Genomic DNA, 16,633 nt, shown 5'->3' with positions numbered 1-16,633 from the left:
GATTATACATAAAAAAAAATAGGACAAAGAAGAAATAAGTTTCTTCAAGTTGAAATGAACTTAATTTAACAAGCAAATTAGAAGGTGGTTAGTAAGAAAAAGGCAATTTAGCTAAATACATAACTGAATAAATAGATGGATAGACAGTTTAGATAGATAAATAAGACTCTCACAAGTAGAAAAATGTAACCTTTACTTATTTACAGATTGTACAGAGGTACTGAGTGATAAGGTAGTATTTACAACACAACTAGTAGCTTTGAAACCCCTGAACTTATACACAGGTTTGATACACAGCAGAGACTCACAGGACTACACACCAACACACTCCTTTCACCCAGAGCTGAAAGAATGAGTTTGAAACTAAGATCTCAGTTGGTTCTGAAAACCATACAAAGGATTCCTCTGCCAGGTGCTGTGCTGCTCACAATCCAAGCAGAAAATACAAGGTGTGGAACTCTGATCCTGAAAGGTATGTCAGTCAGGGTGGAAGGTGTGTGTGTTGGTGCATGTAGCCCAGAGGGTCCAAACCCACCTAGAAATCAGATGTTGCAGCAAAATAGGTACCACTGAAAACACAAGCACGTCATGCAGCAACAAAAACAAAACCCCCAAATAATCGAAATTAAAGGGTTGAAAAAAAAAGAAAAGTCTGGTGTTGGATGTACAAAACTTATTCTACATGCTTTCTTAACATGACAATAGAGACATGTCTGTAGGGTTGTGTGTGCATCTGCATGTTTGTGTATTTGTGTTGCATGAATAATAGAAGCCAGGTCAAATGTTGTGTGTAGGATGAAAGAAAGAATAAGTCAAAAACACAGACATATACACCCGAGTAACCTCTAATACACACATTCTCTCTTTTATACAAATGGCTTCACAAAGTGAAGCACACACTCACACACACACGCACGCATACTCTCACACTCAGAGGTGGAAAAGAACAGACACGTGGTGGAAGAGAACACAGTGGGTGGAATGGGGATGTTTAAACCACGCAAGCTGGGCAGTCATCAAATACGGTTCAGCTGGGTAAGTTGGAAAACTGGTTAGCTGACCCACATAGTTAACTACTGTGCTAAACCATCTGTGATGACTGTACAGTGAGAACCCAACTTGTAGCACTGTAGGGGAAGGAGTAGGGGAATGAAATGACAGAAGAATGTAAAACATGCCTTTCATTTTTTAAAGCAGAATTTAAAAAGTCATGTATTGTATTTCATTGTATTTCAAATGCGTTCAATATTTAATACCATTTAAATCAAACAAAAGAAATAATTTCCAAACAGTTAAAACAAACCAAAATAAATCTCTGTACAGAAGTATAATATTGCAACCTGATATTGTGTATATAACTCACAAAACAAACCTATTAAGATTACCAAAATAGGGGCAGCACTCACCTTTCAAAGGTGCATTTTCCTTTCTCTTTTTTTATTAAAATGTCCTGCATTCTCTGTTTGTCACATTTATCACTTATGTTTTGTTTAGAAGTGAGTGTGGTTGTTCGTGAGAGAGAGAGAGAGAGAGAGAGTAGAAGAGCAAAAAAGAGAATAGAGACAGACACTCAGCTAATGGGACATCAATTCTTGTTTCTATCAAAATCCTTGTGCTGAAAAATCAATGCCCTTGCTTGGTAGGTTATGGATTTCTAAAACACTCATATGCACATTGCCGGCCTGTCGAGTGTGTGCTTGTGTGTATGTGTGCTGTTTCTGAAACAAGTCTTTTTCGCGGTCCTCTCTGGGATGAAAGGCAGCACAGCGCTCTCTCCAGGTTAGGGGTACTCCAGTACCATACCAGCTACTCTAACAATAATTTTGATGACGAAAACCTGCACCTGAAGATGCACTCTGCCTAAACGTTCACTACGAATACATTAAAAAAGTCTGCAAGTCCTTATCTTTTACATAGAAAGGTATCAGAACAGGACACTGCATCCTATGAGAAATAGTGCGGACTCTGATGATCTCTCACAACTACTGATATTAAGTGATCTCCATCAAAAATTGATTTTTTTTTTAACACCAAGACTGAACTTTACTCTTTTGATACTTTATCTACTCTACGGCAGGGAGCAGGGGAAGAGCAATAAGCAATAGAGAATAAACAGAAACCATCCGATTAGGAAAGCGGAAAAAGGCTCAAAGGAGGGATGAGCTCCATTAAAGTAGACAAAGGAAGAGAAAAGTGTTTGTGTTGTGTTTATTGTATGCATGATATTGTAACCCTTTGTCAAATGCTAAAAATGTTTGATTCTGGAAGAGCTCTGCCCTACACTGTACCCTAAAATCCGTTAAAAAGAAATAAGAGGAAAAAGAAAACCTCTATCCAGCAAGTGACTGAGAATATTCATATTTTTCCGTATAAAAGTGTTTTTTGGTCAAACGTCTGTGTGGGTGGCAGAGATATAAAATCTACAAAGTGCACAAAGAGAAGCTATCTCATAGCTTCACACACACACACGCACGCACACGCACGCACACAACCACCTTATTCTACTAGACTACTGCGAATCTGCACATGTGCGTATATGTCATAATGTGCATGTACCTTGTGTTTGTGCGGGTGTGAGTGCCTGTGCATATATGACCCTGTATAAGGAGTTTAAGTGTAACACAGGGCAGTAGGAAGCATGCAGTAAGACCTGAAGGCTAGCTAAGAGAGGAAGCAAGGATGCTGCACTTAGTCTGTTAGATTTAGAAACTCAGGAACACACACCATCATCCTGAGAGGTTCTTTTTTTTCTTCTGGTGGCCAAGTTTGGTCCACCTTTTGGAATGTTCAATTAACTGACATCAACAATAACAAACAGTCGGTAAGTTTCAGCTTTCCCATAAAAAACAAATGCAGAATCTGTTTTTAGTTTGTGTGTGTGTTCAAGTGTTTGTACATCTGCAGGCAGGAGCTTCATTCTAAGATTGGTTTCCCGAACACCTTCCTGCCTGCCTTCCAGTCTTTTACATAGATAGTAATTTTGATTCAAGTCAAGGATTACTTGGTAGTGAACTACTCTGTAAGCCATGCTGGCAGTGCAGTTTGGAGGCTCAGACAACAAACGTGTTAACAGGAGGAGAAATTATAGTGCAACAGGAGAGTCCTGGAGAGGAAGGGTGGGTGGGTACTGTTGGGGTGAAATGCATATGGATGTGTATGTCTGTGTGCAATCTCAGGTAAAAGGGGATCATCTATGACCCTTTAACTCAGAGAGGATGGGATGGGTTTGCTCGTCTTCCTAACATTTTCTTGTTTTTTTGTTAGATCCCACTGTTGGTGTCTGCAAACAGTATCCCACTTATTCCACAAGGAGTTCCATCTGTCTAGTTAGAAGTATTGTCAGTTTGTACCCCGCTGCCCACAGCTTCCGGCTAGTACACACACAAACACACACACACTACTCATTTTACAACTTTGCCTCCAGGTGTCCCTGTGGCCCCTTTACGGCCCTACAGAGGCTTTTCATAAAGAAATGTATTTACTCTGTTTCACTGTTAATCCCTTTGGTCCACTGCTGAGCTCAGTCTTTCCCCCATGAGTGTGTCTGCATGTGTGTGTATCTTCATATGTGCTTAGAACCAGAGCTGCCAGGTTCAGCCACACACACCTTCTCCTTGCATGCTTGTGTGTATGGTGAGAGTAAAGCTGTGTTATTTGTGACTATCAGACATCAGACTCGATGCTGGGCATGCGGCGGTACAGCCGAGGCCGATTGCCGCCTGCACTCGAGGCTCGCGGTGCTGTCACATAGCTCATTGGCTGTGAGGCAGCGGGTGGAACCATGTAGGCCACCACAGGAGGGTCCTGCAGAGGGTAAAACACCTGTTGGTCAACATGACCACCATGCTGGTTGACATGATGGCTGCCGTGGTTGCCGAGAGTGAGGGACAGCTGCATCCTCTGCTTGTAGAGCTCGTGGGAGGAAGTTTTCTGCGGCATGCGGGTGGCAGCCTGGGAGGTGTTGTCTCGTTGTGCTGTGCCGGGGGCTGAATGCAGGAAGGGGTTGTGTGATGGACGATCCGGCAGAAGGCTCTTTGAGCGCCGCGGCATAGGCATTGGGATGTCCAGGCTGTGGTGGTGGGATGGGGACGGAGAGGGCGGGCTGCGGCTGCTGTATGGGCGGTCAGAGCGCATTGTGAGGACGTTGGCATAAGCCCCGTCATCCAGGGTCAGCTCCCTGTCCCGGTCCCTGTCAGGAAGGCTGAGTCCTCGCATGTGGGGGTGAGGCTGTGACTGACGCTCCGGAATGCCGTCTGGAAGTACATTCTCGTAGGAGTGCTGCCGACTCAGCTGGAGGTGTTGGGCTGATGGGGAAGCGGGCAGAGGAGACGGCGAGGATGGGGTGGGCTCAAAGTGGCTGACAAGCCCGTCGCCCTCGCCCACCAGGCCAAGCTCACTCTGTGGAAGGTAGTGAGTAAACATGTCACCACTGTGTGGGTGAGTGTGGGCGTAGTGTGAGTGCAGGTGGTCTTCACTGATGTCATACAAGTTCCCCAGGTGGGCACAGGCATCACAACGCGCTTGAGGGGATCGAACAGTGTAGAGGCCAGAGTAACCGCTGAGCTTGGTCAGGCAGGTACGACAGTGACCAGGCCTGGCGCCTTGGATCGCCGAGCCTGAACCAGGAGCTTCAAATGATCCTGCAGATTTGTCCTTTACACTAGATAGAGGAAGAGAAAAACTATTAAAATGGAGACAATTCAACCATTGTTGAATAATTATTAGTTTACTTTTGGCAGGAACCCTTACTTGCTGTGTGTGTAGGTGCTGTATTTCTTGTCCTGTAGGGAGTGCAGGTCAGCCTCAGCGCTGTGACTGTGGTGCAAGAGGCTGGCGCTCAGCTGCATAATTGGTGCTTCTGACTGGTGTGAGTGTGAGTAAGTGCTCTCAGGTGGAAAGAGGTCAGGGGGGTAACTGTGGTCATCACCTCCCCCCTGGCTGTCTCTCTGGTAGGGAGGAACAGATTGGAGGCTGGCCTGGTCAGAGTCAATGGAGTAGATCTTAGATCCTCGACCGCCTCCTCCTCCTTCACCTCCACCTCCGCCTCCGCCCCGCTTCCTCAGCTGATTGATTGGTTTAAATCCGCCCCTTGCAGCCATAGAGTCAGAATCTTTGTGCGATGGAGGTCGACTAGAACACTCTGACATGTCTGAGTGTTGCGGCTCTTCCGGTAGGTAGCGCTGGCTCTTCATCTGTGGAGGCCCAGTCCCTGAAGCTGAGGTGGGGCTCGGGCCTCCAGGAGACACCACACTTGGCTGAGTCTTCAGCGTCTCCACACTTTTCTTCCATAAGGCCCGTGGCTTTGATGCAGTGATAGCAGGCCCGGCCAGGCGGTTCTTGTCGTTATCATTGGTGATTGACAGCTGGGGCTTGTTGGGGCTGGTCTGGAGAGTCGGGGCTTTTTGTTGCCCGGGAAATGGTGCAGCATTGTTAAGATGGTTTTTATGTCGCCCGGACAATGACAGGAAAGCCTGTGGACCCGCAGCGTTGCTATAGAGACCAGGACCCTTCTGAGGCAGACTGTGGAGTGAGTTACCTAGGAGACAAAAAGACATGCTCCTCAGACAGCAGATACAACAGTTGGATGATTGCATGAATGCTTCACCAGTTAGCCGATACATTATCTCTTACCTCGGCACACAGAATACACCATCTATTGATTTTGTAATCATGAGACATACTGTATTTAGACATTACAACTATAGACTGTAATCAACACAAGGAGAAGCTTGATATATATCAAGTTAGATGAGGTAAGCACTCAAATAAACATATCAAATATAAACAATAGGACAAAACATATAGAGATTATTTTGCATCAAATGGTGACTTGTTAAACCAATTAGTAAGCTTTTTCACATTTTGTCTCCTTGTTGCCATTAATTTATCAGTATATTATTATTAACAGAGTATTCCACATTTGGGAAGTGATTGGAAAATTGTGTTCGTTTTTCAAAAAAAAAGAAAAAATGAAAAATTGCTGCCATTTTTTAAAAATTACAAGAGGAATTGAGCAATTTATTATTTTTATGAAATCCAAATATTCTGTGAAGGCCTCAGAGATCAGAGATGTGTTCAAAGCATGAACAATCAAACTGTCATAATAAAGCTGTGAGGTTGATAAAACAGGGTCAAGTGGGAGAAATGTCTTTGCATGGTAACTCTTAGAGCTGCACATTATAGTTCTGTCATTATTCTGCCACACTACAGCACTAAACTGAAAACAATTGTTTAATCAAAAATATAAGACCTTCAGGCCAATTCCATGACACAAAATGGTTTTATATGGTCAAATAAAACCAAATAAAATTGGTTTAGTTTATTTGGATTGGAATTTAAAATCTGTTTAAAATTCTATAGAACTTTAAACAATTTTTGTACCAGTATTCTACATTTGCTGCTGTTTATCTTGGCCACATCTCCTTTGAAAAGGAAGTTGTTGATCTGAATGGGATCTGTCTGGTTAAATAAAGGTAAAAATATATATATATATATATATCCTCATAGGGCAGGGGTGTCAAACTCCAGTCCTCAAGGGCCAGTGTCCTGCAGTTTCTAGATGTGCCACAGGTACAAAACACTGTAATGAAATGGCTTAATTACATCCTCCTTGTGGAGATCAGTTCTCCAGAGTCTTGCTAATGACCTAATTATTCTATTCAGGTGTGGTGCCGAAGAGGCACATCTAAAAGTTGAAGTTCAGTGGCCCTCCAGGACTGGAGTTTGATACCTGTGCCATAGTGGAACAAGGAGGCGGCAGCATCATCATACTGTGGAGATGCTTTTTTTCAGCAGGGATAGAGAAACTGTTCAGAGTTCATGGAACCTAACTCATAAACAGGGCAGAGATTCACCTGTTAGCAAGACATTACAACAGAACACAAATAATGTTTATTGTCCGTCGGTGGGGAAAATCCTGCGACAGACTGGCGACCTGTCCAGGGTGTACCCCGCCTCTCGCCCGGAACGTAGCTGGAGATGGGCACCAGCAGCCCTCCCGACCCCATTAGGGACAAGGGTGAACAGAAAATGGATGGATGGATGGATGGTGGGGAAAATCAGGTGTACCGCCAGCAAGGTGACAGAGAAACAGTAGCAGGCAAATTCACACAATGTAAAATATAACAATGAAAAGCGTGAGACACAAGACAGGTCAAATTTACAGCAACTGTACATGCCAGGATCCCGGGTTATTTGGTGCCTGCTTTTGTGCCTTATTGTTTATTCATTATCATGAAACTGAAACTTTATCAAAAGTAAAGTTTTTGTCTTTTTCTTTTGATCAGTCTTTCTCAGCAGCTCCTCTGCTCCCTCTCTCTGTCTTCTTTTCTTTTCTCACAGCTGCACCTTGTTAGTAATTAGTCCCAGTCCATTGTTCCTGCAATCAACCTCCCAGTGTTAAACAGCCTCTCCTCTTCCTTCACCAGTGCAGGTGATGCAGCCTGTCACCTGCATGTAACCCAGTGCCTGTTTTGTTTCCAAGTTCTTGCTTTATTATTTTCCATTAAACAACACATCAACTCACTGCAGCAGCCTCTTCTGCTTTTTGATCTGACTTTCACCTACAAATCATGACAGAGCTGTTTTTAAAGATAGCATAGTTTTGGTTCAAAGAACTGTGCAGCTGAGTAGGACAACCACCATAACTTCAGGGCTGCAGATGCAAAGTTTAGACTGATGGAAATTCATGTTCAACACTCAAAAATCTGTCCAAGAGAAGAATCTTTGGCAAAACTTGAAAACTGATGTCTAAAGATGCATTCCAGTCAGTCTTTCTGAGTTGGAGCTTTTAAGAAAAGAATGAGCAACTGTTGTATATAGAATAATTCTCTATTGAAACAGGGAGTACGAGGTGGGAGGGGGCAAATTCAAATACATACTACACTTTATTAAATATTTAACATTTTGAATGCAGTGCATTATTTTTTTATTATGTGCTACTTTGTGTTCTATCACATTTAAATTAAAAAAAGGCACTGAAGTTGAGGTTTTAATGTGACAAAATGTAAAACAAAAAAACATCTGTTTGTGAGACACTGCATGTAAGACTGATACTGTACCTTTGCCTGACATCATGTCTAGGATGCTGGGTTGTAGGAGGACAGTGTTGCGTTTGGGTGATGACAATGCGATGGACTTGGCAGATTTGAGCAAGTGCAGCATGTTGGCTTGAGGACTGAAGTCCAGCTCAGGCGCTTTCTTCTTCATGTCAATGTGAACGCCGTGGATACAGCTCCATATACCCTGAGATGAGTACAGGACAGGAAATTAAAGAGAAAATGGCAGGTGAGGAAATTAGAGACAAAGGCTGACTGAGATAGAGGCATCTGAAAAGTAAAGGTGATTCATAAATCAGTGACTTTATCCAAAGAAAGTTCAAATTAGCACAGGGTTCATTTTCTTGCAAAGAGAAGTAATAGACCCCTACTTTGTTTTTAAGTGGGTTTACTGGAAACCTTAACCTCATTATATTTTATTGCATGGCAAAGGGAGATAATCACCACTTTTTTAGATGAATTACTTTCAGCGGTGCTTGATAACTAAATCTAGGGGATGATGTCACTGGAGGGGGGTCTCTGAGTGCAAGGAAATGTTCTTCCTACAGTCACTTAACCTCCAGCACCTCTGCTCAAGCAGCATGTGCACGCTGAGATAGACACACTTGGAGACACATTGCACACGTTTTTTGTAAGACTCTTAATGTGTGAAATGCTGCTCATCTGGAATAAAAGCTCTGCCTGAAACAGAGGCATCAAATATGAATAATGTAAAAGTGGTCGTTCTTACTGTGCCCATTTGTGTTTTGTGTGTACATTAAGGTTTGTATGCCTGTGCCTCAACCAGTCCATCTGTGGTTTCATCAGCTTATGGGACTTGCATACATTTAACCATTTTTAACTTGGTAGACCTACTTGTGAATGTGTGTGTGTGTGTGTGTGAGAGAAAAAGTGAGAGAGAGAGTACATGGAGAAAACAAGCCTTCTGCAAAGTTTCTGCAGCCTGTAAAAGTCTGGAATTTGAGAAAGAAAAAGTAATTTTTCAGGTCAGTAAAAACTATGTAAAAAAATTTAATATGAAAGAAAATAAAAGATAGAAAGTAATTTCTTTTCGACTTTATTGCTTTCTCCATGGTATAAATGTTCCATCAATTCATTTATTCACTTTCTTCTTAAATATAGACCTGTTACTTTTTACTCAAATATTTCATCCAATCACATGGCAGCAACTGAAAGCCTTTATTTTAGGCCACCAGTGTCCAAAGCGTGTCCTCAAGGCCAGGATCCTACATGTTTGGTTCAACACACCTGAATTAAATGGTGGCTCATTAGCAGGCCTCTGCCTATCACAGTCACTATCAGGATGTTAAACCAGGGAAAAAAACTAAAGGCGCTTTTCCATTGGCAAGTCGCGCTCTAACCGGTTAGGTGTGGTTTGGTTCTACACCAGGTAGTCAGCTTTTCCATTTAAGCTCTGTTGTGGGACATGAGGGACATGAGCAGCAGCAGCAGCTGTGGTTGACTCTCCACTGATATTTGCAGGAACATTCATTAATGGAGAACCTTCAGGTTCTGGTTCTGATGAACTACAATAAAAAGTTTTATAGAAGTTCTTTGCTGGTCCAAACATAATGATAAAGACTCAGTTCAGCTGATTACTTCAGCTATTATATATATAAATATAAATGCATTCTGGCACTTGTTATTAAATGTGCAACATTTTAGACTTAGGTGATGCAGTCAAAAGATGTAAACCAATAGCTATGCATGATCCTTATTATTGTTTTTTATTAAAGTAAAAATAAAACTCACAAGCTAATATTACATAGTCCTGGTGTTTGTCAGCGCAAAACCACAGCTCAAACAGAAACTTGAGCACAGTGATCACAGTTTCTCTTCAGAGCAACCAGCTGCTAGCAGTGCTGCTAAATCACAGCCATTCTGATTCTGCTGCTAAACTTAACATGTTCCTGGTGCTGCTCCTGATTATATTCATACTAGTCTCTTCGTCCCAGCAGGGGGCATGTTTGCAGTCCACAGCTAAACTATGATGTTGTTTGGAGTTTTCAGTACTTTAATCACGAGTAAATCAGCAAAGGCGGCCACCTGTCAATCCATTCGAATCTGCCTAGCTCAGTCCGGCTGGTACTACCCCTGAAGTAGGTATGAAACTGTGAGAAGAGCCAGGCAGAACCGCAACTAATATAACAGCTTTGAACGATCAACAGGTTGAAGTTTAAAGCATATGGGCCACAGCAGCCGCCAGAAAACCACACTGGGTGGCACAAACTGAGGCTACAATTTAAACAGGCTCCCCTAAATTGAACAATTTTGTACAATGCTATTGGAAAATTGTTGCCTGGCCTGGTGAGTCTCAATTTCAGCAGCATTCGAATGGTAGTGTCAGAATTTGGTGTAAACAAGAAGGCATGGATTCATGTGACTCAGTCAGGTGTTGGCAGTGTAATGGTAGGTATTTTCTGGGCACAGTTTAGGCCTCATAGCTGAGCATTGCAGTCTACCTGAATGCAGTGGCTGGCTATGTCCGTTAGTTTATGACTACAAGATGCGCATCTACAGGAGCTGCTTTTTTGAACATGACAATGAGTCAGATAGCCTCTAGCCATCACATCTCAGCTCTATAGAGCACCTTTGGGATGTAATGAAAAGGTAGATTCGCATCATGGGTGTCCAGCTGACAAATTTCAAGCAACTGCATGATGCTATCGTTTTATGGTGGCTGAAAATTGTTGAAGAACGTGTGGCTACTTTTGGAACCTATTCCCCAAACGCTGGAGACAGTTATGGAGGCGAAAGGGGTTCCAACCCAGAGGGAGGGAAGCAGTTATTGAGGTACTTTAATGTCCTCAAGGGGAAATTTGTCTCCAACATTGTATGCTGAACAAAGCTTCTACCACAATTAAATACAAACAATGAAAGACGTGTGTACCCTGTTACGTTCAAAAAGGGCACAACATATTTGAGGACACGGATGTAAGAATGAGGGTTCAAGAGTTTTTTTATTTTAAAACACTCTTGGAATTTTCTTTTGCTTTAGTTGCTTTGATTTTCTGTGAAGGAGAAAAAAAGAGAGAGTTAAATACTCAAAATTCCCGTGTCCCAAAAAAAGGAAAACGCAAAACCCCAAAAGTATTAACAGAAAGGTGCACTTGGTGAGCCGATCAAAAAGAACAAAAAGGTGTAGCAGAGGGCCAACCTTATACAGGGCCATCGAAGCCCCTACTAGTACCAGATTAAAGCAAAAAAGAATCTATTGCAAAAGAACAAATCAAAAACAGGACAACTGGAGCATCAGAAGCCTGGTCTGTATGTGACTACTTTATTTAACATTCTGACTGATGTTGGGACAAATGAAGTTTTGAATCTTTTACTTCTACCAGCAGGGATTCTGTCACTTTGACCAGCGGAGGCTCTGCGTTTAAAGAAGGAAGTGAGGCAACAAATGTCTCTGAGGTGGATTTATTTGGGAGCTCCAAGTCTTCATTACACCAGCACCCTTCTCTCCAGTGAAACAAAGAAGCTGACATTTATACCTGAGGCAAGTTCCAACACTTACACCAGGTAAAGGGGTGATCCAAAAAGAAAAGACAAACAAACACTACTTACACAAACCTAACAATAAATGATCCAACAAATATTTACATGCATGCAAATTATTAAAATTAAACTAATCTAAAGTCAATCAAAAGTAAATATAACTAAATATAAATCCTCAGAGTATTCCCCCTCTTAATGGAAGTTGGTATGCTCCAGGAGCATTCGTCTCCCTCTCAGATCCACCTTGCTGAGACACACCCAGAAAGGCAAATACTCAATTAACTCAAATTGAACTAATCTAAATCAAAACGAACTGACATTTCCCCCCCCCCACATTCTCCGAACAGGAAAGATGGCCAGTCTCCCCACCCACAAAGAATGTTCACCAAATGTCACAATATAACTAACAAAGAACTAATGCAAACACATTTGAACTGAAAACAACATAATATCAATAATCAACATGGGATGGAACCCATGGTCTCCATCACAGATTCAAAGACATTTCACATTACGAGTTGAGACAGCACCCTCTGTCTGAGGGTGTCTGATTAATTTTATTTTTTGAGCCCTTAATATCTTCAATTGAAATCTCAAAGGGCTCATTCATACGATGATGATGGCTGAAGGCTGACAGAAGCAAGGCTGTATATTTTGCACCAACACCAGAAGTGTCTTGCCCAGAGATGCAAATGACGAGGGCGGGCAGACTCCAGCAGTACACCAAGTTGAACTCCTACCGTTGCCACCGTTGCCTGTAGTGTACCTAATGATATTAATATTAGGATTTTAGTAGTTTTGTTTCCCTTCTGTGCAATTCTTTCCGTGGAGCAGCAAATTCATTTTGGTCTCAGCTGGACTCTAGTCAAATAATTCTCCTCTTTACCACACACACACACACACAGAAGGAGAGAGTTTGGCAAATAAATGGATTTCACAGCCGCAAATTCAAACAGCAACAGAGGTGGCGACCATCAGTTCACTGCAAATCAAAACAAAATCTGATGCTGTTACATTTGAAGGTAAATTCTGAGGAACCGGCTCCAGCAGTGGGAAAAGTGTTAACTGTGTGTGTGTTTGATTTCCTCTCACCCTGCTGATGGTGAAGAGCATACCCGGCCTGCCAGAGCAGACACCGGTGAAGCAGTATCTCAGCCTCCAGTAGAAAAGGTGCTCTGAGATGAAGGTGAGGATGGACAGGCCCATGGCTGTAGCCAGCATGTAGAAGACTCCTGCCATGTTGTCCACATCCAGCTGACTGGACATCACCTCATTCTTTTCATTATGGCAGATCCCGGTCAGCCACTGCGCCTCCAGCTCCTCCATCTCACCTGTTGGAAAAGTAGAAAAACAAAGTGTCTTAAAATGAATGAATGACAATGATGAAAGATAAAAGATTTGGGGACAAGTAGAAAGAGTAATTCAGGAATGAAGAGGATGCAACATCAAATGAAAGCAAAGAGGATAAAAACAGAAAACACCATGGGAGATAAAGGGACCTCAAAGTCTTTTAGGGTTGTTTTTACATTCATCTGTTAAGTTTTAATTATTCTAAGAAAGGTAAGACCTCTTAAACAGCATACTAATTTTTATCATAGCATAATTTTGATGACAGTTGTTAAGGAAAAATGATTGTTTTCAGTGCTTAATACAGTTAATCTTACGACATGTGTAAAAGGTATAGTCAACACTCTTAGTTTGAACAGGGTTGTGTTGAAGCATTCAAAATTAAGCCTGATGGGCAAGCACCCACAGCACAGGAGGCCATAAAATTAGCATTTTCCTGCAGGGCAATAAATTGAGTTTGGGAAAGAGAGACTTTAGATTTCACAGGTATCTGTGAAGTCTTATCTCAGGATTGTTCTGTACCCAGAATGACCGTGGGAGCCACAGGGGGTCAGGGCAGTGGTTTGCTTTTTTGTTTGGCCAGAGACCAGATGGCCCTTTGATCTTTGCCGTAAATTAGGGGGAGTTCCAAGTTTCTCTGAGTGCTTAAGGGAGTTTCCAGTTGGTCAACTAGAGGAACGCCTTGAGTGCATAAATTAAATAGAAAAAACACCCCCTTACTATAAGATTTCGTGTCAGCACAAAAAATTCAGAGAGCGGCCAACATTTTGTTTTTTACATCGGCTCTCTCCAAAGACGCGTCTTTGCTTTTTGTTCGTCTTTGTCTGTCTTGTCTGTCTTTGTTTTTATAAGGTAAACAATGCATATCTCTGTTCCTCTGCAGCTTTGTTGATTGATTCATGCGTTGCTTTGTATGGAATTAAACTCTGTGATCTGTGACGTCAACGCGCTTTGTTGTTGTTTCACTTTAGCAGCACGCCTCCGCTTGCTCAGAGGATCCGGGAGTTTTAAGGAAGAAAGAGCCAAACGTTTTGTCCAAAATTAACATTTAATTATTCTTCCTTAATACAGTTAATCACTAAAATATTTAATATGCCAGTTTAACAACACATTTTTACACAGCATGCTCACTTTAGAAGCTACTCTTGTTGTCAAGATAATTGTTTGTTCATATTATCAGCTATATATGACTTTTAAACTTTTGGAAAAAACTGCTTTGTCTCAGATTCAACTATTGCAGTTTGCCAAAGCTTAGCTTTGCTTTGTCAAGTTTTTATTTCCAAAAACACCATAATGTCTAACAGAATGTTTTCTTCATTTTATCATTTTAGAGAAGCACTGTTTTTACATTGTTTGTTTGCCACCAACTATTAATACACTTTAGTTGCCTATAAATGGAGCAAACGTCTCATTTCATGTCTCTTAACAATGTAAAGAAACGAACTATGCAAGAAAATAAAAACTTTTATTTTTATTTATAATTAATTTACTTATAATTAATTATTAACTAATCATGTTAAAATCTGCCCTCCAAAAACAAGCTACTACATGCACATGTTTGGTGAAATCATATAAGTTAGTAGGACAGATGATCAGAGTTATTCCAACACTTCTAACTTGCCTATTGTAATAGTTCAAATACCAAATAAACCTTTAATTTGCATTAGCACACATAGTGGAAGATATTTTAGCACCACCACAGGAGCTAATATCTGCACTCTTCCTTATTTCTGCTCTTGGGGTACAGCCAATAAGAGTCAACAAATATAAATGCAGCTTCAGGTTTAGCTGATAAAAATAGATAGAAAGAGCACGTTTCTCGAAACTAGCTAGCTAACCAAGCTAGCTAGCATTGCCGTCTGTATTCTATTGTGCTGTGTGTATCATGCATGTGGGGGTGTGCGTGTATGTATGTTCATTTATCCATCCATCCATCCATCCATCTTCTTCCGTTTATCTGTGGTAAGGTTGTGGGGTAGCAGTCTACGAAGGGAAGGGACCCCCACAGTTTGCTCTCCCCAGCCACTTGTTCCAGCTCCTCCGGGAACGCCTTGGCTCCTCCCCAAGGCGTTCCTAGGCCAGCTGAGAAACATGGTTCTTCCAGTGTGTCCTGGTTCTTCCTCTGGATCTCCTCCCAGTGGGTTGTGCCTGGAACATCTCACCAGAGAGGCGACCAGGAGGCATCCTAATCAGATGCCCGGGTCACCTCAACTGGCTCCTCTCGACATGAAGGAGCAGCGGCTCTACTCTGATTCCCTCCCAGATGACTGAGCTTCTCTCTCTAAGGGACAGCCCAGACACCCTAAAAAACTAACACTAATTTTGGCCACTTGCATTGGTGACCTCATTCTTTTGGACATGACCTAAAGCTCGTGATCATGATTTATGCATTTATTTATATAGCTATGAATTTTTATTTTATTTATTGAGACACACACAGACACACACAGACACACAAATAATACACATGCACAATAAAGTATAGGCAGTAATGTTAGCTAGCTTGGTCAGATAACTAGTATTACAGTTAACTTCAAAGAAGGGTAATAGGTTGATTTGTGACAATAACGCTGTCACAGCACCGATGATCGACACACACATACACACACATTTGTGAAGTAAAAATAAACATAATAATTAAATGTAAAAGTTCTTGCTGTGTAAAATATTATTATTCAGGGGGTGAGACTTACTGTAGGACTCAATATGTATGGTTAACAAAAAAATGTGTTCCTGACAGTCACAGCTGGTAAGAAACAAAGATTCCCATTAAATTCCATAGGAAATGAATGCGCGTCATTTTGGACCCACTTATGAAAGAATGGGGTAGACATGCCCTTAGAAACATGATATGTGTAAAAGGTAAATTAAACATTTGAATTGCATGATATCGAAAACATGTTTGTTGAGGAATACCTGGAATATAAAGTGATGAAAAAAACATGACCTCACCGGGTCCAAAAGGACCCACTTATGCATCAGAGGGTTAAAGTGGAAAGGAGTACAAGATTGTTTTTGGTATAAGGTTAAAGACAAAGACTGTTCACTTTAAAGACCAACAGGACCACAAAAACCTGACTAATACATGACTAAGCATCTTACCATCTCCTATGATGCTAAGTATAGCCAGATCGACTAAACGTTTCCAATACGATCCCTTCTGAAGGGCGATCCCATAACCTGTGGTGGCAAAGATGTATCCGCTGCCGATGGTGACCAGCTTACAGCCGTCATCTCTGCCTGCCATGTAGTTCAAGACTGCAGCATCGTAAATGAAGGCGTCCAGCTTTCTGTGACGAAAACCAGCCCAAATTCAGTATGAAATCGAAGAGTAAAAAAAAAAAACACAATAATCATGTAAGAAAATAATAAAGAGATAAATATTAGGTAATTATTTTGAAAGAAAAATATTATTAATATTCTAAAAAACGAATCAGCTTAAACAATCGTTTTTTATTTGCTACATATTTTAGATCTAAAACTTTGTAAAATCTTTCGGTAAAAATAAAAACATATGTATTCAGGACTTTGATTTAATAGTTTGCAGAATCCCATTTTGCTTGAACTGCTGCTGATTTTTTGAAACATGAATATCAGACCTTTCCCTTCAGTTTTTCGTGATTCCTCAATCACAGAAATGTACGCAAAGCCAACAGATCCCTCCAATTTTTGAGTGACTGCAATGTTGTAAGTTTATTGCAAATTCTCCACAGGATTTTCTCAAAAGCACT

The 16,633-nt window shown here is 41.5% G+C and overlaps 1 protein-coding gene across 1 annotated transcript in view; it reads right to left on the bottom strand.

Moving 5' to 3' along the window:
- Positions 1 to 176: 176 nt before the first annotated feature.
- grin2ab (glutamate receptor, ionotropic, N-methyl D-aspartate 2A, b) overlaps positions 177 to 16,633 on the bottom strand; it is a 143,096-nt gene continuing 126,639 nt past the window's right edge. The window contains exons 16-20 of the mRNA XM_028018112.1: positions 16,005 to 16,192; positions 12,648 to 12,886; positions 8,061 to 8,244; positions 4,750 to 5,536; positions 177 to 4,660 (exon numbers count right to left, since the gene is read on the bottom strand). Coding sequence (XP_027873913.1) covers positions 3,664 to 4,660; positions 4,750 to 5,536; positions 8,061 to 8,244; positions 12,648 to 12,886; positions 16,005 to 16,192 — 2,395 coding nt within the window. The 3' untranslated portion in view covers positions 177 to 3,663. The remainder of the gene's footprint in view (positions 4,661 to 4,749; positions 5,537 to 8,060; positions 8,245 to 12,647; positions 12,887 to 16,004; positions 16,193 to 16,633) is intronic.

Source organism: Xiphophorus couchianus, chromosome 5 (genome assembly GCF_001444195.1).
Source record: "Xiphophorus couchianus chromosome 5, X_couchianus-1.0, whole genome shotgun sequence".
NCBI lineage: Eukaryota > Metazoa > Chordata > Actinopteri > Cyprinodontiformes > Poeciliidae > Xiphophorus > Xiphophorus couchianus.
Note: the sequence above shows the minus strand (reverse complement) of the source record. Positions and strands in the feature narration are given on the sequence as shown.